Raw genomic sequence first — 23624 nt, forward strand, 5'->3', positions numbered from 1 at the left:
GACGACAGCGTTCAGCGCCTTCATCCTCCTCCTCCTCCTCCTCCTCCTCCGCCAGTGTGAATATCAACATTTCAGTTCCAGATGGAAGTGGTGTTAATGTTCCAGTGATTCTCCACAGCAGATTAAATGATCTAAACAACTCCACAGAGTTTGGTAAGACACGTGTTGAGTTGTAACAGGAGTGTGAACAAATCCTGAAAATGCAAAGAGCGAAGTGTCAGCATTTGTGTTCAGCCTTTCTGGTGTGAAGGCATTCTGGGGTAAAGACATAACGTGTCTCCCAATCGTGTCCCCCAAGCGAGGCCACCAAACAAACAAACAAAGCCTAATTTTTCTCTTTCCACAATGTGTCTCTACCCCATCTCTGCTCTCTCTGGAACTCGCAGGCGCTTTTACTTCCACAGACGGAAAAGCAACATCAATAACCTTCGCTCTCTATATCACACATCCACACCCATAACCAATTCCTTCTCAATAGGTCTATGGAACTGTCAGTCTGCGGTAAACAAAGCAGACTTCATCTCCGCCTATGCAAATCATCTTTCGCTAGACATCCTAGCCCTCACTGAGACTTGGATCAAACCGGAAAACAGCGCTACCCCCATTGCTCTCTCCATCAACTACAGATTCTCCCATACCCCACAGCCTGGTAAATGAGGTGGTGGTACAGGGCTGTTGATTTCCAACACATGGAAATATACCCAGTTCAAATCATCAGTCTCGTACAACTCCTTTGAATACCATGCCATCCTGATGACTGCACCTGTAAAAATGTATGTGGTTGTTGTATATCGTCCCCCAGGGCAACTGGGCGATTTCCTAGGAGAGCTAGACACCCTGCTTTCTTGCATCCCTGAACATGACTGTCCCATGCTCATTCTCGGTGATATGAACATCCACCTAGACACTCAGATGATTTCTTCTCTCTGACCCACTCCTTTGAGCTACAGCAGGTATCAGCTCTGACCATTACTTTATTCAGCTCAATGCTTGTCTCCCTCAGCAACCCACTGTGTCCGCTCCCTCTGTCCCCTTCCGGCGCAATCTTCGCAACCTATCTCCCACCCACTTCTCTGCCCTTGTGACTTTTGCTCTCCCACCCCCCAGCACCTTCTCATCTCTTGAGGTCAATGATGCCACAGAGTCACTCTGCACAACACTGAGCTCCTGCTTGGATCGCCTGTGCCCTCTGACAACCAGACCCGCAAGACCCATGCAGCCCCACCCGTGGCTTACTGACTCCCTTCAATCAATGCGCACTAACCTCAGAGCTGCTGAGAGGAAATGGCGAAAAACAAAACACCCATCACACCTGAAACAACTGCAATCTCTGCTCTCAGCCTTCTCATCAAACACCACCTCTGCAAAAAAGAAATTCTACCAAGACAAAATCAATAACGCTACTGACACCCGGAAGCTCTTTTCAACCTTCAAGTCTCTACTGAACCCTCCACCTCCGCCCCCTGCAACCAATATCATTGCTGACGCATTTGCTGACTTCTTCACCAGCAAAGTTGCTGCCATTAGCAGCCAGTTTTCTGACCCTTCTGCACAGCTCTCCCCTCGAATCCTCCTAAACCTATTGCTTCCTTCCTTTCTTTCACTCCTCTCACAGAAGACGAGGTATCAAATCTCCGTCCATTGTGTCCGCAGCCACTCATGTAATCAATTCTTCACTAACCTCTGGAGCATTTCCAAACACCTTCAAGCAAGCTCAGGTAAGACCTCTACTCAAAAAACCTTCTCTTGCTCCTTCTATAGTAGAGAACTACCGACCTGTCTCTCTCCTCCCCTTCCTGTCTAAAATCATTGAAAGAGTTGTCTTTAAGCAGGCAACAAAATTCCTCTCCCAACATAACCTCCTTGACTCTAACCAATCCGGCTTCAAGAGCGGCCACTCGACGGAAACTGCGCTTCTGTCAGTAATGGAAGCTCTTAAAGATGCCAAAGCGACAGGTCAGTCCTCAGTTCTCATCCTGCTTGACCTATCAGCAGCATTTGATCTGGTCAACCACCACATCTTACTAAACAAACCTACTGACATGGGCTTCAAGAACAATGCACTCTCCTGGTTTGAGTCTTATCTCACTGGACGATCCTTCAATGTGTCATGGCTTGGACAAACATCAGCGCGACAACACCTCACCACAGGTGTGCCCCAAGGCTCAGTGCTGGGACCCCTCCACTTTGCCTTGTACACCACCTCTCTAGGCCCAATCATACATTCACACGGCTTTTCCTATCACTGCTATGCAGAAGAAACACAGCTCTATTTATCCTTTCCTCCAGGAGACACTTCAGTGGCAACTCAAATCTCTGACTGTCTCTCTGACATATCTACATGGATGAAGGAACATCACCGCCAATTGAATTTATACAAAACTGAACTGCTGGTCCTCCCAGCCAAACAAGCTATTCTCCGCAACATCAGCATCAAGCTAGAGTCCCTATCAGTGGCTCCCACCAAGTTTGTAAGAAACCTGGGTGTCATGGTTGATGACCAGCTGACCTTCGCCGATCACGTTACCGCTGTAGCTCGATCGTGCCGCTTCTCCCTCGCATCAAATTTAAATCACTAATGATGGCCTTCAGAGTATTCACTGGCTCTGCTCCCATCTACCTCAATAGAGCCCGCCCTCTCCATTCCTCAAAGGAGCGCCAACTAACACGGCCAACCCCCAGGTCAGTCAAGGCTATTCTCATCTCTGGTACCACGCTGGTGGAACGAGCTTCCAAGCACTATCAGAGCAACAGAAACCCTCTCTGCATTCAAGAAATCCTTGAAAACCCAGCTCTTCCGAGAGTATCTCTTGCACTGAAAGTCTTTCTTTAATGCACTTATTACTTCCCGGCATATTGCACTCAATGTAAGGTAATTTGTATAAATTGTGCTGTAGTTTGAATGTTAGATCCTCTTTTGTAAGTCACTTTGGATAAAAGCCAAATGCATAAATGTAAATGTTAATGTAAAATGAGTCGTGTTTAAACGAATCCAGTGAAAGACCAGATGAATGTAAACAGACCTCTGGTGATTACTGGATTATTCTGATTGGTGTTTAAAGATTTCACACTGTGTAATATCCCCTCTCCTCAGCTGCAGAGACACAGAGAACTGAATCTGTCTTCAGTGAGAACAGAGAGAGCGAGCGAGGGTAAGTCGGTACTTTACTTTTCACAACATCAAGAGCAAATGTGCAGTAAGGGTCTGACCAAAGGGACCATTTTGTGGCTACAATTACCACACTCTCAGAAACACTGCTGTGGTGGGACCCTCAGTGGTTCATATTCAGTGCTTTGTGTGTGTGTGTGTGTGTGTGTGTGTGTGTGTGTGTGTGTGTGTGTGTGTGTTGCCTTGCGAAGGACTGGCACCCCCTCTAGGTTGTGTTCCGGCCTTGCGCCCATTAATTCTGTGTAGGATCTGGACACACAGAGACCCTGAACTGTATAAGTGGTTAAAGACAATGAATGAATGAATCTTCTGTAGTGTTGCTACCATAGGTCAATCTCATATTTTCAATGTTGTCATATATGAAAAAATATATTTAAGATTGTTATAACACCCCCTTAATTAATTAAAAATTAATAATATTTATTATTTTCTCTGAATTAATATACATATACTTATTTAATCTAGTATAGTGGTTCTGCATAGATATGTGTATATATCTGATCAATATTTCGCGGGGATTTTAAATTATTTTTTATTTATTTTTATTTTTGTATTCAAAATGACTCTTCGTTATGACAATAAATAAATAAATAAATAAATAAATAAATAAATAAATAAATAAATAAATACATTCATACATACATACATACATAAATGGGTTGGGGGACTTTTGTTTTGAAAAAGAAAGTAATTCTGTAGTAGACTCCACCAACCTCTTCCTCCAGCCCTCCTGTTCTGCTCACACGTGTTACTCTCGTGTTCCTTTCAACAACGCGAGGTCTGGAGACTATGGAGGATCCGGATAGCGGTTCGGTTCGTCCCACGGTGAATGACCCTGAAGGTTTACTGAAGCGGAGCCGCGAGCTGCTGGACCTGTTCTGGGAGATCTCTAAACCCGAGAGAGACACAAGGCTTCGGGCAGCGGACAAACTACTGCAGATACTGAAGAACAGCGGACAGGTCAGAACCACAAACTACTGAACACACAGATTAATGGACAGTGTGACTAACTCATCACACTACTGAACATTACACAAAAACTACTGCTAATACGGAAATTGGCTGACAGGACAGAACCACAAACTACTGAACACACAGATTAATGGACAGTGTGACTAACTCATCACACTACTGAACATTACACAAAAACTACTGCTAATACGGAAATTGGCTGACAGGACAGAACCACAAACTACTGAACACACAGGTTACTGGACAGTATAACTAACTCATCACACTACTGAACGTTACACACACAAACTACTGAATATTACGCCCACAAATTACTGCAGCTACTGAAGAACAGTGGATAGGTCACAACCAACCACAACTGAACGTTATAACTACACCACACAAAGTTGTAACTACAAAACACTACTGAACGTTGTAACTACAAAACACTATTGAACGTTGTAACTACAAAACACTACTGAACGTTGTAACTACAAAACACTACTGAACGTTGTAACTACAAAACACTACTGAACGTTGTAACTACAAAACACTACTGAATGTTGTAACTACACAATATTACTGAACGTTGTAACTACACCACACAACGGAACGTTGTAACTACATCACACTACTGAAGGTCGATTCTACATAACACTACTGCAGCTACTGGTGAACAGCGGACAGGTCACAACACACACTACTGAACATTATAACTACACCATAATACTGCAGCTACCAAAGAACAGTGTACAAGTCTGAACCACACATTAGTGAACATTATAACTACACCACACTACTGAACATCACACACAAACTGCTGAATATTACACCCACAAACTAATGCAGCTACTGAAGAAAAGTGTCCAGGTCTGAACCACACATTAGTGAACAATTTATCTACATCACACTACTGGACATTACACAAATAAACTACTGCACGTACTGAAGAACAGCGGACAGGTCAGTACCACACACTTCTGAAGATTATAACTACAGCACACTACTGAACATCACACACAAAAACTGCAGCAGATAATGAAGAACAATGTAAAGGTCAGCAGTACAGGTATATTCCAATCACTAATAGTAAAGAAAAGATTGTTCTTAAATGAAAAATACAGCTAATTTAAAATTCTTTTATTGTTTGTCAATTAATATTTTGCTTTGTGTGTGATTTCCAGACAGATGAGTTGCAGTATGTGGTGAAGAGGCTAGTGAATGGACTTTCTCATGGGCGAGAGCATGCTCGCACCGGCTACAGTGCCACTCTTGCGCAGGTACTTTCTGACTGGAGGAAAACAGAGTTTTTATTCGTGTGCAAAACCTTGGACATTTCAACTCTAATGAAATGTTAATATTGATCTGTTTTTAGGTCAAAGTAAAGAAAATACTCCTTTTATATTCTCAGAAGCACTCTGTGTTAGGGTTGGGTTTTTTCTACTTGTAGTTCTCTTAATGATTCCATTTATTATGTTGATTAGATACGCACTAGGTGTGTCCCAATTACGTATTGGCATTTACTTCCCTCAGCTCATAATTGGTTTAGTGCATGCATTCTGCCCTTGCATTTTTCTCCACTCCATTTTGGACCTCAGAATTTTTATTTTTATTATCCTTCAATTGTTTACTGCAGTTATGATTTAATTGAAGTTAAATAAAAATATTTACGCCTGTTAATGTATGCTCCTTTTGTGGTTTTAGGTGCTGAGTATGTTCGAAGAGCTCTCCCTTAAGAGCACTTTGGAACAGATCAAAGAAAAACATGACCTACAAGCAGTTAATAAGGTGAGAGACACACTGAATACATGGAGCTTCAAGGAAAATACATTGATTTGTGATGTAGCAGTTTTCTTAAAGCTCCTTTTTAATTCGAATAAGTTTGTTACTTTTGGCACCTAAGATTATTATAATTATTATTATTTAAAATAATTTAAATGTTCAATAAGTGTGGTGGCGACACAGTGGCGCAGCAGGTAGTGTCCCAGTCGCACAGCTCCAAGGACCTGGAGGTTGTGGGTTCAAGTCCCGCTCCTGGTGACTGTCTATGAGGAGTTTGGGGTGTTCTCCCTGTGTCCGCGTGGCTTTCCTCTGGGTGCTCTGGTTTCCTCCCACGGTCCAAAAACACACGTTGGTAGGTAGATTGGCGACTCAAAAGTGTCCGTAGGGGTGACTTTGTGAGTGACTGTGTGTGTGTTGCCCTGTGAAGCCCGATGATTCCAGGTAGACTCTGGACCCACCCTGAAGTGGATAAGCGGTCACAGATAATGAATGAATGAATAAGTGTGGTGCTTGTATAAAATAACATACATGTTTACAGCAAATGCAAAAACATAAATACAATAAATTATATTTGTTTCTAAAATGTAGTAGATGTAAGTTAGTGTGATGAATAAAGTTTGTTTCCAGGCCTTCTCTTTGATTGTATAGGTTTCATTACCGTTTCATTAACCGGTAACACTAAGCATTGGATAATAACCTCAAATAATGCAGTATTGCTACTAGGAGAGGTTTAGTAAGGGGTAAACCAACTCGTTCACATAAAAGAATATCACTGCTTACTGTAATAATGTGGGTTTTTTTCCAAATAAATTCTTATTGCTTATTTTAATAAATATCTGCTGTATTGCATCAGAATTTCTTTAATACTGACTAACACTTCAGGTCACTTTTCCCTGACTAATCACACAATTGACATGGGTCACCCACCCACAGATATATCTCCAAGTGTATAAGATCAGGGAAATGATAACAAGGTAAACACACTAATTTTCAAAGAAAGGAGTTTTTAAGAGCACGTCCAGAATGGTTCCTAGAAGGGTCTGGTTTAGGGAGTGGTTTATAATTGTGTCTGTTTTATATTTTCTGTTTAAAATAGGTGGATGTTTAACATGGCAGTCTAATGCACTATTGAAGTCAAATGTTCAATATTACAACCTAAATGTTCTCTCTTTCTTTCTTTTTTCCCTCTCTTTTTCTTGTGACAGAAACAAATCAGAAATGTGGCATTTGGGAATTTTTTTGGAGTGCTTGCACTTTCTCAGTCCACTCGCTTGCACAAAGTATGTACACCTCCAATATATGTATTATACATATATTAATATGTTATTATCTGGTGTTTTTAAACATAATTTAGTAAAAATCTTGTTTACACAACTTCCCCTGTTCTTAAATATAGTCATTTGGAAAAAAAAACAAAGTAAAATTAGCAGCCTGAATTTTATCTGTACTGTATTGTGTAATTTATAGGGTGCAGTGTGTAATACAGTGTTAGGAACCACATTCTATTAGAGACTGAACAGTGCTACACAGTCTGAGACAAGTGTGTGATAATTTAGTGTATAATCTTCCATTAGTTTTTAGCTACATTAAATAAAAACATGTCTTGCCTGGTTGATTTTAATTAGGTAAATAATTAAATACATTTGCTTTTGCTAGATTTTTTTTCCCCTCTAAATTTTTTGTTTATATCTTCTCGGCTTCTTCTCTGTCACTGCCTCTTGCTGTTTAGGAGCCGGAGGTTCTGTTGGAGTGTATTAAGTTGCTTCAGACTCTTGCTCAGTACAAAGATCACCTGAGGGAGCTGCCCAGGAAAACCATGGTGGACATTCTGAGTGAGGTGTGTGACATTTCTGATTGTCTCACTGTGATGCTGAAAATTAGATCATTTTGAATCGAATAATAAAGCTATTCCATTCTTCAATTTTATTATTATTATTATTATTGTTATTGTTTTGCATGTTTAACTGTGTTGACGAAAGCAACTGATAAATTTAATTAATTATTTTATATATATGTATGTATGTATGTGTGGGTACCGAATCCATATATAAACATTTTTTAAAATGATTAATTTGTAGGTATGTAGAAGAATCACCTTTTTAGGACTTGTAGGCTTGTTCGATTTAACCATGACTTATTGTATGGTGCACGTTTGTTAGTTATTTGTCCAAATATGCTGCTGTCACCCCGTCACAAAGCTGAATTAACACATTGTTCTGAGCATTGCTGTATGTGTTGTTGTTTTATTAAACTGTTGATGCATGCTGTTCTGTGTTGTGCTTTTGTGTCATCATCGATCACAAATGTCTTTGTGCTCTCTTGCAGACATCGGAGGATGTGTTTGAGGAGGTGCTGTTAAATGCTCTGCAAACTGATTTGACCTCTGCCCTGAGCAGCCCTGAGCAGTTAGAGCTGCTGCTGGTGGCCATGCAGAAGTTTCCCTCTGTCATTAAACCGGCAAAACTGAAGAAACTGCTAGGGACTGCAAGCATCATCTGCAAACATACCCTGCCTCGGTGAGACATACACCGCATCATACAGAAAACAACATCAGTAAACTCCTCATACTGTGGAACTGATCAAACATATGCTTTCATGCACAAGGCCTCTACTCAGGATATGTTTCAGAACAAGGGGTGAAATGGTCAAAATAAAAACTTTATTTACGGAACACAAGCCATCATTAGAACATGAATTCATCAAAGATAAAATTCACAATAAACTGATAATGAACATATAACTGCCCCACCCTCAACATTGAGGTATGGACTGCCAGTTATTTTAATCGTTTGGATTTAATACTTTCAGCTATTTTTATCAATAACACTGGATTTATGATTGAAACATTCAGTTGATGCATGTGCACTGTGTATTGTGGGTGTTCTGTGTTTCCTTGGGTACCATTTTAATGCTATTGAAAGACATAGTGTGACCCTTAGAATATATAGAATTCTGCTAAACAGTGAATAAGGCATAGATCTGGACAGTTGTATGATGTATATTGGATATACAGATGCACGCTTTTTGTCTGACTGTGTGTGTGTGTGTTGTCAGGTTGGTGGAGGTTTTAAAGACGGCTGCTCGCTCTGTAAAGAAGGAGAGTATCTTGCCCTCAGTAGCACTGGATCTGCTGCAAGTTTCTCTGAGAGAGGACAGCTTTGAGGTTTTCTGGAAGGAGGCTGTAATCAGCGGCTTGCTCTCAGACACCCCAGGACCCTGCCAGTGAGTACTAACAAAGTTCTTATTTATAGTACAGTCTGTCCACTCTCAATGACCATCCCGGTTATGCCACTGGACCCATACAAGACCAGGGTCATGTCTCCTTGGAAGGGAGACATGTTTACACCCAAATTTTAAAGACTCTTTAAAATCATCTGGTGGAAACAACAGTGTGTGGCTTTTGGCTCATATAACTTTTTAATTAAAATATAATGATATCATTTATTTGCCAGTGAACTGTCTCTTCCTTCTTTATAATGTCTCTGGTGTTACTCTTCACATGGCCTTAGAAAGACTGTCAAAAACTAACCAGTCTCACTCTTTTTTTTTCTGCTTTTATCTGGTCTCTTATGCTTTCTCAGTTATCTAGCATTTCGTCTCCTTGGTGCAGCACTTCCATTGCTGTCTCTTTCTCAGCTGCAGTTTGTTCTCTCTGGAGAAGTGATGAAACGCTATGGGGAGCATGTGGTGTCTGCTCAGGTGAGTCCAATCCAACACCTCTCTGCCCACTGTTGAATCAGAGCCCACATTTCTAAATCTAAGCCTTATGATATCATAACTTTGCTGTGATGTGTTAGAGAGAAAATCAGTTTGAATCTCTCTCTGTGCACTGAAGCTCAGTTGTTCTGAGATTTTGCTTTAAATGATGTATTAAAGGTTCTGTTTGTTTCTGTGTTTGTTTGTGTGTGTGTGTGTCCTGACAGCTCCCAGAGAGGTTTAAATTCTCTCCAGAGATGGACGTTTATGTGAGCTCCTTCCTACAGAGTTGCAGGGATCCAGATAAGCAGCTGGCTGTCATTCTGGCCTTCACTCGACTCACACACCAAGGTTCTCCAGCTGTCCCGTCTTTTTGGAAGGTTGTGGAGCACATGGAGCCCATGGCATTGAAGCAGTACGTAGGCTGGCTTAAGGAAGCTTTTTGTCAGCCACAGCTTGAAAATTGTCTGGAGTTCAGCACACGCAAACAGCGAGGAGGCCCGGATGCCACTGTGCAGTAAGCGTCCACCACAGACTTAATTACCTTTTACACTAAGTTACAAACTACTGTCAACAGGTCGATTAATAACTTAGATGAGTGCTTTTCCAAATGCTTTGGCTTCGTCATTATCTATGATCTTATGTTGTGAGATTGTTTAAAATTGTTCAGTTATCAAAACAACCACGTAATGCAACAACAAATGAATAAAGCTGTTGTGCTGTAAAAAAGAGTAGTTTGCTTTAGAGAAGTTGAATATCAGATTGATTAACTTTAGCAGATTCAACTACACAAATGACACGAGCCTGTTCATCTTAAGCTTTTACAAAAGAGAAAAAAAAATCAGTAGTTGAGGATAAGATGCAGATTGTTGAGAACTTCGGGGATACTCGTCTGTCAGTTCGCAGCTCTTTTTCTCTTTCTTCTTCAGAAATGAAACATGTGTGTTCCGTTTCCGGAAGTGGATCATTCCACGGTTAATCTCAATTGTGGAGAACCATCAGATTAAAAAAGACGAGGAACTAGTTATGGACATATCCAGGTAACACACATGCCCTAATTTTGTGTCTAATACAACATTTTCATTGTGTCTGTTTGTGTTTAATTTGTAGTTTTATTTCAGGTTTATCTTCTTCCAAGCATTTTTTGAGACAAAAAAAGCCACATCAGTAATTCCAGAGACTCGTCTCTCTCTCTCTGACCCGCTCGACCAAAACACACGCTCTGTAACTACCTTTGCGTTCTACAGGTATGGCCTGATTTCTTTTAGAAGAGCTTATTTTTTATTCTTTGTATTTTATTATTCTTAATAACTACTAATTGAACCAAAATGTATCAAATTAATTTAGACTCCAGTTCATCTCTCTCTCTCTCTCTCTCTCTCTCTCTCTCTCTCTCTCTCTCTGTGTGTGTGTGTTTGGTTTTGTTAGTCTGCTGCAGTATCTGAGTGTGTTGCCTGTCCTGGGAGACTGTGCAGAGTCTGAAACTGCGAGTAAGCGCCGTGTGCTGGGAGTGATGGCCGATGGCTCCATGTGGGTGTTTCGACTGGTGGAATATGCAGACACACTGCTGAAACACAAAACACATGTACAGAGCACTCAAACACTCACAGCAGAGCAGACACAGGCCTGGAACAGGTGAGAGCTATGATGTCATTTGCATTGTCCCATCTAGAGCAGGGGCCCTCATACATTTTAATCAAAGGGCCAGCTCACAGTTTTTCAGTCTTTCAGGGGGCCGGACTGCAACCAGAGGAGAAGACATCTAGAAAAAACACTATATGCCATGTCATAAATATTTAGAATTTAAAGTTGTTTATATTTTGAGACTAAAGTATTAATATTTGGAAAACGTAAAATCACTGTGGAGTACAGGACAGCAGTTATTTCAGCTTGTGCATCTACATTAAGTGTGTAAGCGCACAGGGAAAATCTCCTAAAAGACCTGAATTGTTTTCTAGCTGATAGCTTTCTCCTTACAGCCACAGCCTCTCACACGTCAGGGACAAATGACAAAGCCATTGGTTTAGAGACATGTCTATTCTGGTTCTAACCAAATCTATGCTCTTTGCTGCATGCTTTGCTGCTTTAGTCATAAGGGACGGTCTAATGAAAGCAGTGGGCCGTAGTTTGTAGACCCCTGATCTACAGAATAACAAAAATGTTATGTTAAGGTTTCTGGGTTGAGTTATTGTTTCGTAAGATTTTCTTTTTTTTTCATTAAAAAAAGAGCAATATGTATTTTTTCCTCTTTACTGTTGGTAAAATGTTTGTGTGTGTGTGTTTAGCATGCTGGAGTCAGTGGAGACACTGATGAAGAAAATGAAGAAGTCTCCAGCTCCAGAACACACAGCATTCCAACATCTCCTACTTATTGTCGGTATTCAGATATTTAAGGTAAGTAAACAGGCACACTAAGTGTCACCCAGTCTCTTTGGTCGAAATCCTGCTTTAATTTTACAGAAGGGAAGAAAGAATAACTTCAGAATTGCTGTTAACCCTGTGCCTTAACACACCCACAAATGACAGTGTTTTTTTTATGTAATACCATGTTTAGGCTCCAGAGGACAGTGTTGAGTTGCTGAAAGATCTGCAGAGCTGTATGGAAAAAGCACAGGCCAAGAAATCCAAAAAGAAGAAGAAACAAACAGGTTTGCATTTTTCTGTGTGTTCTGAATAACTGGGAATTCATCAGGACTATGATGAAGGTGCTCACTAAAATCAGACACTGTCTGTTTGGTTGATTATAGATACGATGCTTCATTGACTTCTCTAAATGAATTTACTAATCCATTTCTCTCTGTCCCTGAGAGAATTTCATTTCAGAACTGATCTGTAGATTAAATTTATTAATTTAATTTAGCGTAGTTGGACAATAGTGTGGATTCATGGAGTGTGTTTGTTTGTATGCTACAGAAAGTGAGCAGGAGCCACACTGGGTGGAGGTTGTTGTGGAGATCCTGCTCTCTCTGCTCTCTCAGCCCAGTCGCCTGATCCGGAGTGTGTGTAAAACAGCCTTCGGCCGCATCTGCCCTCACCTCACACAACCAGCTCTCAGCGCTATACTGAATGTGAGACACATATATACAATATACAAAAACCACACCTAATATGCTCCCTTCAGCTCCAAACTAGAGATAGCTATGGTGTTATACAGGTCAAGATGATTTTAAAAAGTCTATTATGTCTATATTGATTAAAAAGTTTGTATTTATATATTGTTTAGAAGTATCCTTTTCTTCCAGCCCTGAGTTCAGCTGTAACTATGAAGACAGTCACTAAATATATAAATACATAATCATTAAAAAAGATAAAAGAAATAAATTACAATCACTATATCGTTTCACCAAAGGAGCACTTGTACTCAAGCTGTGTAAAAGTTTAATATTGGCTCTTGGAGAGTGAGGATATAAAGAAAGTTTTAAAATCACCTTCAGGTTTTGGATCCTAGTAATGATGAAGAGGAAAGTGGCCTGGTGGTGATGGATGAGAAAGAAGGGGAAAGGACGAAGCAAAAGCAAGCAGCTGAGGAGGATGAAGAAGAAGAAGATGCTGAAAAGGAGGAAGGAGAGGTGAGTGGTTTTTATCACTACATCTACAAGTTCAGCTTTATTACCTACATATGAAAAGTCAGTGGTTTTTATTGTGTAAGCACAACATTTCTAAAAATAATGCTATGGAATACACCACATAATTCATAAAATTCATAAAATAAACAAAAATTAAACAGGAGATAATTTTGTACACCTCTGAATAAAATGAGGTCTTGTTTTTCTTAAACTACATTTATTCTGTATATTTAAATAAATTACATGATGCATTCCTGTGTGTGTGTGTGTGTGTGTTATGTGGTGCAAATCCTAATACTTCTGACATATTTAGATCTTACAAATGTATTAAATTGTATCTGACACCTCCTATAATGTTGTTTTTTTTTTTTTTTTTTTCTCTACACTTCCTGCCCTGTTGGGGACTATTGATGCACTTTTACTCCAGTTATTGTTGCTTCCCACTTCCCATTTATTCTGTATTAGTAAACTCTAATGCTTACTGTGCTTCTTTAGCGTGACCTATTTTGAATAAATATGGAATTTCTCTTTGAATTTTCTGATCTTTGTTTAAAGGATGAAGAGGAATCAGACACTGATGATGATGATGATGGCGATGATGATGAAGCAATGGAGGAAGAGCAGGAGGAAGTGGATCAAAATTTCCGCCTGGAGCTGATGAAGGTTCTTCAGGGACAGAATGTTCTGGTATGAATGAATGAGTGGGTTATGATGAGTAGACTCAACCTTGCTCTTCCTCTGTGTGTGAGGGCTGAACCTTTCTCATTTGTCAGCTTTAACAAAGTTGCTGTTTATAGTGGAACACTTTCTGTAAAGCATAGGTTTTGTGTCTGGTGTTGAGCCATTGTTTAGATCAGTAGTGATGAGTTTATCAGTAGTTTGGGGGACAGTATTGGTACCCTCTGGGACACAGCTGGTATTCTATAATTGAGTTTTCCATAATTAGGTTTGTACCTCAAACCTGGGGAATAGTACTGAGAAGTCAGTAATTGCCAACACAAGTAAAAGCATGTTGTAATGTTATATTGATTATATATGTTTCATTTTGGGAATAAAAATGATAAAGAACTGATATACATTATTTGCTGTGTAACAAAGTATATAATCAGGGTTATATTTCAAATTAGCACTCACCTGAATATTTCAAGCTTAAATTATGAGGGGTTAAATTTTCAGGTATATTTCATTTCTTCAACTTCAAGATAACAGTTAAGACAAATTTATTTAAAAATATTAAGAATTCTCTTTTTTTTTTTTCTTTCTTACAATTGTCTAAGAACAACTGTTATTCTTTAACCATGCATTTTCTTAACTGTTTTCTTAATCTTACGAAAGCCACACATTTGTCTTACTTGAGTATAGTCCAGTTAAGCCTCTAAAATGATCAATTTAAATGGCTTCAATATCCTTATCCTGGTATGTTATTTTTTAAATCCAGATGCCTCTGCAATAAGCAAAGAGAGAGAGAAAGCCTAGCATACCGGACCTAGACATTTTTTTTTTCCCTTTACATTTATTGACATTCAGGCTTCGTAAACACATTAGACCGGTTTCCAGCACATAAACAAACTGAAAAGCTAGTATATGGTGAGGAAACATCTGAATCTTCTAAAAAGCCTTTTTTGATTACAATTGTAAATATTGCCTTTAAATGTTTCATTACAAATTGCCTACAGAAGAAAAAAAAACCTTTTCCTTTTTTTTAGGAAAAATTGTGACTCCAGGTACTTGATATGTGTGTCTGTGTGTGTGTGTGTACACGCATGCATCTGTTCACAGTGAAAGCTAAAGCAGATGAATGATAGTAGAAGTCTGATAAACAGTAAAGAATGAGAGTGATGTGAGCCTGTGTCCATTCTTCTGCGTAGGCCACTGAGGAAGACGGCAGTGATGACGAGGAGATGGATGATGAAGCCATGATGAAACTGGACGAAAACCTAGCCACTCTCTTTGGGGAGCAGAAGAAGAAGCTGCAGGCCAAAAAGGATGAGAAAGAGCGACTGCGCAAAGAGAAAACACTTGTTCGGGACTTTAAGATTAAAGTGGGTCATTGTGCTATGTGAATGAGCTATTGAGTGAATAATACGAGTAATGTTCTCCTCTTATCTCAAAAATGTATCATTCAGCATCTATTTTGTGAATAAACATTAGTCCTTTAGCCCAGGAGATTCAACTGAATCAGATTACTTTTCCACAGAGTGGGAGAAAAGTGAATGGAGACACTAAAGTGTATCGTTCAGAGTTTCAAAATCTCCTGTCAATGATTTATTGATTTGCCTCCCAGTGATCCTTAGAATTGAACGCTGTGTTGCTTGATAGCTACATTAGTCATGTAGCTCCAGTGCCACACACAAAAACACACTAAACATGTATTTGAAAAAGCTTTGATGTTTTTTACTTAACTGTCTACTTTGTCACTTAAATCATGTATAATTATTTACCAACCTTTACCTTTTCCTGTGTGTGTGTGTGTAGGTGTTGGACTTGGTGGAAGTGTTTTTGTCTAAGCAGGGCAACAGTACACTGGTTCTGCAGATGGTGGAACCCCTGCTCAGCGTTATTGAGAAGGGCATGAGCTCTGAGAGCGGTCAACAAGAAGCGGACTTTCTGCGAAGAGCCGCAGACATCTTCAGGTCTGTTCGTTTGAACTCATAACACTGCAGTAGCCTTCATCTGTAACATCATTCAATCTGAAAGTTGCTCTGGATAAGAACTTCGGCTAAATTTTGTGAATGTAAATGTGAAGTAATAATTCTAAAAATAGCCACATGCTACTGTAGCTTCCCATTAGATGATGTTAGATTTATGTATTAGTGCTAAGTGTTTTAATCCTCAACTCAAACTAAATAGTGCTTCTGAAACTTTTAACTGCAAATGTTGGCATAAAGAAGAATTCATAGCTGAAGACACACATCTTTAGCTCATATAAACGTCACTCACGTGACATCACACACACACACACACACACACATATTTATTAAATAACACTAAAGTCTCTCTCACACAGTGCGATAATGGACCCCATGTTAAAAATGCTTTTTTAACTTTTGTTAAAGGTGACATTCATGATTGTAATCTAAATACACTTTTTATGAAAATCAGATAATGTTTCCTCCCCATTTGCTAGCTCTCCAGTCTGTTTGCTTGCTCGAAACCAGTCTAATGTATTAGTAATGTATGTATGGTGACCTAGTGTCTGTAAATAAGTGTGAAAACATATAAACTCTCTCAGTCCTGTAAGCTTCTCTCTCTCTCTCTCTCTCTGTCTCTGTCTCTCTGTGCTCATGGGAGAGAAAAGGCATCTGTTGTTTTTTTGACGAGAGAGAACTCCATATATTCAATAACACAAACCAAGATTAGGTTATTGGTCAATTCCTGCTCCATAGGTGTTAAAATATTGACTTTTTTTTGGTGTTGTCAAAGTTTGAGTAAACGTTGTGTTTGTGTTTGTGTGTGTGTGTGTGTGTGTGTGTGTGTGTGTGTGTGTGTGTGTGTGTGTGTGTGTGTGTGTGTGTGTGCCCACATGTCAGGAATCAGCTGTGTCGTGGGAAGCAGTATTGCAGAGAAGTGGAGGGGCGGGAGGCGGAGCTTCATGAGATGATGGAGCGTCTGATTGGTCGAGCACAGAAGATGCAGGATTCCTCAGTGTCACTATATTACTTCAGGTGAGCTCATAGGTCAAGTCACATGGTTTTAGTCACTTTGCAGTCACTAATAGCACAGACAATGTTTTTTTTTAGAAGGTTAAAGGTGCTACAGATATGTATTCAAATATTTGAGCACCCCTGGTGCAAGATTTTTCTGTGAAAACTATTTGGCACATGCCCTACAGACAACAGGTATGCACGTCGGTGCATACAACTTTCAGAACTTTACTTATACACTTTATTTGTCTGAAAGTTGCTCTGCATTTAGATGGGTGTGATTTAAAATTGTGTTTCTGTGTATGTCTCAGTGCTGCACTCTATGTGCTTAAAGTGTTACGGGGTGCGATGAAGGAATCAGACTCAACCCAGACACCTGCAGCTGAGGTAAATTGCAGCACCCACACACTGATATTGAAGATTAGTGTTTCTGGCAAATGCCCGACGTGTGACTGTGTGATTTTTCAGGTGATGAAAATGGGAAAAGCAGATGTAGAGAGAGTGACTCTGTGTTTCAAAGATGCACTGACGTCTTTCATGACACGGAGAAAAAGCCCCCTGACTGGAGACATGTTCATCGATCTCTTCAACAAATTCCCTGTAAGAACACGCACATCAATCAGAAAATCCACGTCCGATGGGCGCTTTAAAGTCCCAAGGCAGCACTGCAGCTCTGTTTGCTAACTCATGCATATGCTGTGCCACTAAGGGCACAGTTAAACAGAGCTTTGTTGAGGTGCTCTAATTAAGAGGTATAAAGCTGAGGAAATAAACTGTAGCCATGTGTTGTTTTAAGTAGGTTGTAATGTGTTAGGCTTGATTCAGGACTTTTAAGTCTATGAGCCTGAATACAGGTGGAGTGGAGCATTGCCTTTCTCAATAGTCACATTTATGCAAAAAACTTAATGCAAATCTCTAAATTAAAAACCTACCCAAAGAATGAATAGCTGAATATTTATGGCCAGTCCTAATGTAACCACGGATTTAGCTTGAGCTGCAGATGCTCTTCTGTTGTGTTTATTTGCTTTTCTCAACAGTTTCTTGACAAGTACTAAACATCAGACTTGTGCAGAAAGTATGAATTTATCAAGTTCTGAAATAGTGATATTGTCAAGTTTGGAGGTAATGTGGGCAAGGTTACTGCGTCTATTTAAATACAGTAACTTTAAACTTTAAAACCAACAGCATAAATACTTGAAATTGCCATAACATTAATTATACTTATCACGACTGCTCCTGTGTTTGAGGTATGAGTGTTTATATTGTGTAGGAGTTTTGAGTTGTATGTATCGAATCATCTTGTAAACCACTGTCTCCTCTTTAAATGCTGCTGTGCTGTTTTACAGGTTGTGTGTGTGAACCTGCTGGACACTGCCGTGGAGAACATCACAGCCGGAGTGAGGGAACACCAGCAGGTAAATCTCACCCAAAGTCTTGTGTCTTGACATGTTTATAAGGGTTTTTTTCATTCTTTATTATGTTTTGTACCAGCTGTTTTTTTTATTTCTGATTTTTTGCTTTTTATAATTGCTAAACCTTTGATTAGCTTCTTAATAATGTGTGGGGAAAATGCCAAAAGCATGAGGTGGTATATTTACTGCAAAATTAAGTGATGTTTCATGGAAAATGGAGTGTCCTGTCAGGACTCCCAGAGCCACGTGTAATTAAAACACATGGGAGATTTAAAAAAGAATCAGCACCATACTTCATCTTGTGTTCTTTTGATTACTTGTGTATATGAGAATAGCCTTTTTTCTGCATAATCTCTATTAAAAATGATATGCAGATTGTTATGGCACACCCAAAAATCACCCCCACCACCATACACATTCCTAGAGCATTGGATAAACAGCCTCAGTGCCTGGAGAGCACAACAGGGCCAAAGAGGGTCTGAAATATTAAATCTCATTGCATTGTTTGAATTTTAATATTATTCAGTATAATTTATTTTCTAAACATATATCAGAGACCCCCACTAGTGAGGAAGTAAAGGCAATTGTGATAAACCCTGTTTGTTTTGATTTATATTTTAGGGCCAGGCATGTGTTATGGTGCTAAGAGCCCTGCAGTCTAAAGAAGTGAAGGAGCTGATACCTCCATCTCAGTTGACGGAACTGTGCCGGAAAACAACACAACAACTCTTGCAGGTAAAAACGTAGTGTATATATAGATAGAATCTGACACACGTAGACGGAGAGTGGCAAACAATGAAATGTATTCAGTGCTATTCAAACCACAGCTTAGTGTGTGCAAGTCCATTTTTGAAATCAACTTTCACTGACAGAGAACGTGGCCGTGTGTTTTGATGATTTCGTTTGAATTTCTCACATCCTAGAAAGAGGGAAATCAAGGAATTTCTCAGCCAAGTTAATGTGTCTCTGGTCACATTTCTTTGTCAGCTATGAGTCGACAAACATAACTGCATTGCTTGTGGGTTTGATGAATGAGTCATTTTTTTTCCCCCTCATTTCTCTCCTAGTGCCTCCAACATGTGGAGTGCAAGAACAAAGCTGTGCTTGAGAAAACCGTTAAAGCTTTGGAGCTCTGCCATTTCCTGGTTAAGACCATTCACACACAGGTACAGAACAGAAGCATTACTCTCCCTGCACATCAAAACTCAAACACTGCTCAGGCCTATTTATTTATTTAGGGGTACTGTACTTACATGCTTTACTAAAAAAATCCTGTGTGATGGTAATTTAATAATATTTTTTCATAGTAATGAAGCTAAATGTTTTGTCCTCTGCAGAATATGGAGGTGAATTTAGACCCTCTCCAAAATGTACTGACGTCCATGAACACTGACGAGAGTTTGCAGAAGTCTGGGAAGCGGGAGGATACATACTGGAGCGTTATGAAACTCTTCGGCATTCAGTGAGTTTCAAACAAATAAAAAAAAAAACAAGCAAGAAAGCAACCAAACCAAATAAATAAATTAAAAGTAAATAATTAACTGATGCTTAACAGTCTGATGCCCTTTTCACACCAGGCATTTACCTGGGTCCTGGGTGATCGAATAACTACAGGTGTGATATGGCCTGATATGTCCCAGACCACTTCTGAAAATGGTCTCAAAGTTGAAACCACACAATCAACGAGCTTGATTTCTTGTGAAATTATGAGCCTTAATAAGGAGTTTGTTCCACTTTAGTGCAGTAACAACCTCTACTCCTGTGAGAAAGTAGTCAGGTCAGGTTCTGATGGTGGATTATAGCTTCTTGATCACAACACCACTTCAACAACAAAGTTATAAACCTAACATGATCACATTCGGGACCTCTTTGCACACCTGGACTGTTTGTAAATTCTATCCAGATCTGTGACCAGTTTGTAATATATTAATGAGAATAAATAACATTGATCAGGCATTATTATTATTTTGGCAATTCACTACAGCAAATAAGAGGGAAGTGATGGAAAGAGAACACAGCTTGCTTAAAAATAATAATAATATAAAAGTTGATTATAGAAACCAACCTTTTAATGATGGACAGAACAGGTTATGTCTGTTCTGTAGTGTGGCTTACTTGTTCCAAAAAATGTGGCTATTAACTAAAGAAGCAATGTCAAGTTTCACTTTGAGACAAAGCTGGGAGGAAATATTAGCAACTTGACCTCACTAAGTTTTATTTAACTGAATATTTCTGGTATAGTGAAACCTAATTGCAAATATGTTCCTTGTGGTCCTTTGTCGACATGTATTTTTCCCCTTGCTAAGATGATATGTTGATACAAGCTTTTAAGTGGTTTATCTCAGGGGAGAAATGCTGTTTTAACATGTTATTTGCATCAATGAATTTGGCACGTCCTTCAGCATAATTTATGATAAATGAATCCATTCATACACTCACTCAGGATGGTTTTTTTTGGATGTCCCTTGTTGTCTGGTCACACAGTTGTCATGTTAATTCCAGGTGTGAACAGTACCTGAGTTGGCAGTGGTGTTTTCCAGATTACAGCTGTGCACACCTTTAAATTCAGACCTCTATAAAAACTCAGAATACACCATGGGAGAGCCCTGTTATGTCTGTTCATTTTAAAACTGTTGAGACATTTTAATTAATTAATTTTGACCAAACATGCCGAGTCTTGCATGGCTGCTACATGAACATCAGCTTAAACATGAGTACAATCAAAAAGAATTTCAAGTAAGCGACCTTGCATGGAGGATACGATTTTACCATAGTCTTTTGTAAAGAAATGTGCTCTTTGTTTTAGAGCTGACCTCAAGGCTGTTTGACAAAGTCTAAATATGATAAATAAGATTTTTATCTTGCCTTATCTTACCTTTAGTTGATCTCCTTTTTATTAGGAAACCCAAAGTGGAGAAGGTAAAGAAAATAGTGGAGGAGCAGGAGGCACCGAAGAAAAAAAAGAAAGGTTTTCTCCCGGAGAGCAAGAAACGCAAAAATCGCAAGAAACCACAAGTACTGGAGGGCAAAGAGGCTGCAGGTGCCACAGAAACAGCAGCCGTAGAAGGAGGTGTGGAAGGAGGGAAGAAGAAAAAGAGAAAAAAGAACAAGAAAAGAAAGATGTCGGTTGGAGATGAGGTTCAGCCTCAGCCTCCAGCAAAAATGGCCAAAATTCAGTCCTCACAGAGCAAGAAGAAACAGAAAAAGAAGAAGAATGTGGGAGGTGAGACAAATGCAGAGTAATGGTGTTGAGGACTAAAGGTGTATCACCTTGAAGACTGATCACCAACACTGCCCTGTGGACAGAGGGTACACACCAGGTTTTAAAGGGGAATTCCACAGATGTTTTCTATTTCTAAATAATTGTGTTGAGTTGTAAGAAAATCTGATGGAGAGGGTCCTTGTGTGATTATAGTACCGCAGTCCACATACACCGTGATCTCCAGTGAACAGTCCGAATAGATTCATATAGAATATTGATGATGAAAATGGAGGAAATCCCAACTAATTTTTTTCCACCTCATGACATTCTCCATGTTCTTCTTCCCCTGGAGATTTATATTTGCAAATTGTAACGATTTAAATGTACAGCCTTTAAAAATTGGAATTCACCTTTTAAAATCTTACAGCACTGGCGATCTCCTCTTTTACTACTGGACAAACAAGCGGTTGCATACATGTTCATATTTGTATTATGTTAAGTGACTTGTGTTATTTAAACCTCAGCTGGTCAGAATGTAGAAAAAAACAAAGCATCCAACAACATTTATTTTGCAGAAACAAATTTTACTCCATTACTATGATAGAAAACCGAGGCTGGGAGTTTAACTGAACGTCTGATATGAGAGAGAGTCTTTTTGTAATGTAAAATGTTACATTAAAGTTCTTTATTCTTTGGACACACGTTATGTGAATGTGTTTTTAAAATCTATCTATCGTTACACTTATATAGTACCTTTCTAGATACCAAAGGACGCGTTACAATCAACACTGCACATAACGCTCAGCTACACACACACTGGCGAGAAGTGGCAGTCAAACGCGCACAGCGTACCCTCAACTAGGAACGATCACCTGGAGGACTGCATCGGGCACCAGGGTTTCACCCAGGATAGAGCACCAATCCATATCTGGGCACACACACATTCACTCACTCATGCAGACATTCATTGACATAAACACCAGGACAGTTATTAGAGAGTTATTGGACTGTGGGAGGAAACAGGAAACCCACGCAGACACGGGGAGAACATTGCAACTCCACCCAGATGGGACTTGAACCCAAGATCCCAGCGCTGAGGGGTGAACGTGCTAACAACTAAGCCACCGTGCCGCACAAAAATATATATAAACATTTTTCCTTTAATATAAGACACACTACACTGCAATTTCTGGACCCTCTACATTCATAAATAAATTTTTCCTTTGCAGCAAATACAAAAACAGGACCATAAAATCTGAGAAAGAATCTGTAACATACTGAAGTGAACTTACAGTTGGTGCAGCGCACTGTAGATAAAAATACATTTCATTGACATTCATCTCATAAGTCATCTTAGAGTAATATGAATACTGAGTGCATCCCTTTTTAATGTATTATTGTTTTACCAAAGAGCACACAGAGAACTTAACTGACCATTTTTATGTGCATTATTTCACAAACTGAACAAAATTATCCATTTCCAATAATGCATTCAAACTGATTTAACCCATTGGAGGCCCCTGACAGAGAGAAGACTCATTCTCATTGCCAATCTGACGCCATAGAAATGAATAATAGGCCTGCTTTTCTTTAATAATTTTTTACAAACCAGCTACCTCAAAAAAAAATCCAGGAATGAAGACAATAAGTGAAAGCTGCTTGTTTCTTAATTGCAAAAAGGTAATCTAGTCTATTTGACTGTTGTTGGGCTGATCTCAATATGCGTGAGATGTGAGTCATGTGAATGTGGGGAAACACCTTCTCAAAGTTACTAGGACATACAGTTAGTATCTTTCTAAATGTTAACGCTGTCAGTTAAAGACAGTTTACAGCTTTTTTGGTAGGGGACATTGTTCTTAAATATTTAAAAGAAAGGCTGTCATGCATCAGACAAGGTAATGACAGCTCATAGATATGTTTTACTTATTTTATACTTATTATAATCTATTAAATACATATTACACAGTTAAAGCAAAGGCAGTCATTGAAAAGGCATATTTACATGCTTTATTTATGCTAGCCTATAAAAGGGGCATTGATAACACAAGCTCAAGCACTGGTTTTTATTGTAAAGTAATTGTTACAAGAAAATGTAATTAATTTGACGTTTAATGCAATCAATATAATTATTGTTAATTTGGTATTCATTTTGCACCCATGTAAGTTTTAAATAAATGAATCTATTTAACTGTTTTAATAAAT

The 23624-nt window shown here is 39.2% G+C and overlaps 1 protein-coding gene and 1 pseudogene across 2 annotated transcripts; both read left to right on the forward strand.

Annotated features, from left to right (window-relative positions):
- Window positions 1–23624, forward strand: part of LOC136676576 (uncharacterized) — a 310723-nt pseudogene that overhangs the window by 19212 nt on the left and 267887 nt on the right.
- Window positions 3874–22101, forward strand: LOC136676322 (myb-binding protein 1A-like protein). Of its 2 annotated transcripts, none has more exons than XM_066653219.1 (27): window positions 3874–4129; window positions 5305–5400; window positions 5825–5908; window positions 7108–7182; window positions 7632–7739; window positions 8228–8418; window positions 8957–9124; window positions 9484–9601; window positions 9826–10115; window positions 10528–10638; window positions 10720–10845; window positions 11027–11233; window positions 11884–11992; window positions 12153–12246; window positions 12512–12666; window positions 13033–13167; window positions 13720–13851; window positions 15033–15206; window positions 15640–15797; window positions 16695–16829; window positions 17120–17195; window positions 17277–17408; window positions 18155–18223; window positions 18842–18955; window positions 19288–19386; window positions 19558–19682; window positions 21121–22101. In XM_066653219.1, exons 1-27 carry the CDS (start codon window positions 3959–3961, stop codon window positions 21461–21463), a joined length of 3795 nt encoding a protein of 1264 aa, XP_066509316.1. In that variant the 5' UTR covers window positions 3874–3958; the 3' UTR covers window positions 21464–22101. The 2 variants fall into 2 exon arrangements, with proteins under 2 accessions (XP_066509316.1, XP_066509317.1); XM_066653220.1 differs by having other exon boundaries at window positions 11027–11128.

This window comes from Hoplias malabaricus, chromosome X2, assembly GCF_029633855.1.
Source record: "Hoplias malabaricus isolate fHopMal1 chromosome X2, fHopMal1.hap1, whole genome shotgun sequence".
In the NCBI taxonomy this organism is placed as follows: Eukaryota; Metazoa; Chordata; class Actinopteri; order Characiformes; family Erythrinidae; genus Hoplias; species Hoplias malabaricus.

Excerpts from the sequence above, each read along its gene's own strand:
- LOC136676322 (XM_066653219.1), top strand. The coding sequence starts at position 3,959 with ATGGAGGATCCGGATAGCGGTTCGGTTCGTCCCACGGTGAATGACCCT. Across the intron at positions 15,798-16,694 it reads AGAGCCGCAGACATCTTCAG|GAATCAGCTGTGTCGTGGGA; the intron begins GTCTGTTCGTTT and ends CCCACATGTCAG. Across the intron at positions 18,224-18,841 it reads GAGTGAGGGAACACCAGCAG|GGCCAGGCATGTGTTATGGT; the intron begins GTAAATCTCACC and ends TTTATATTTTAG.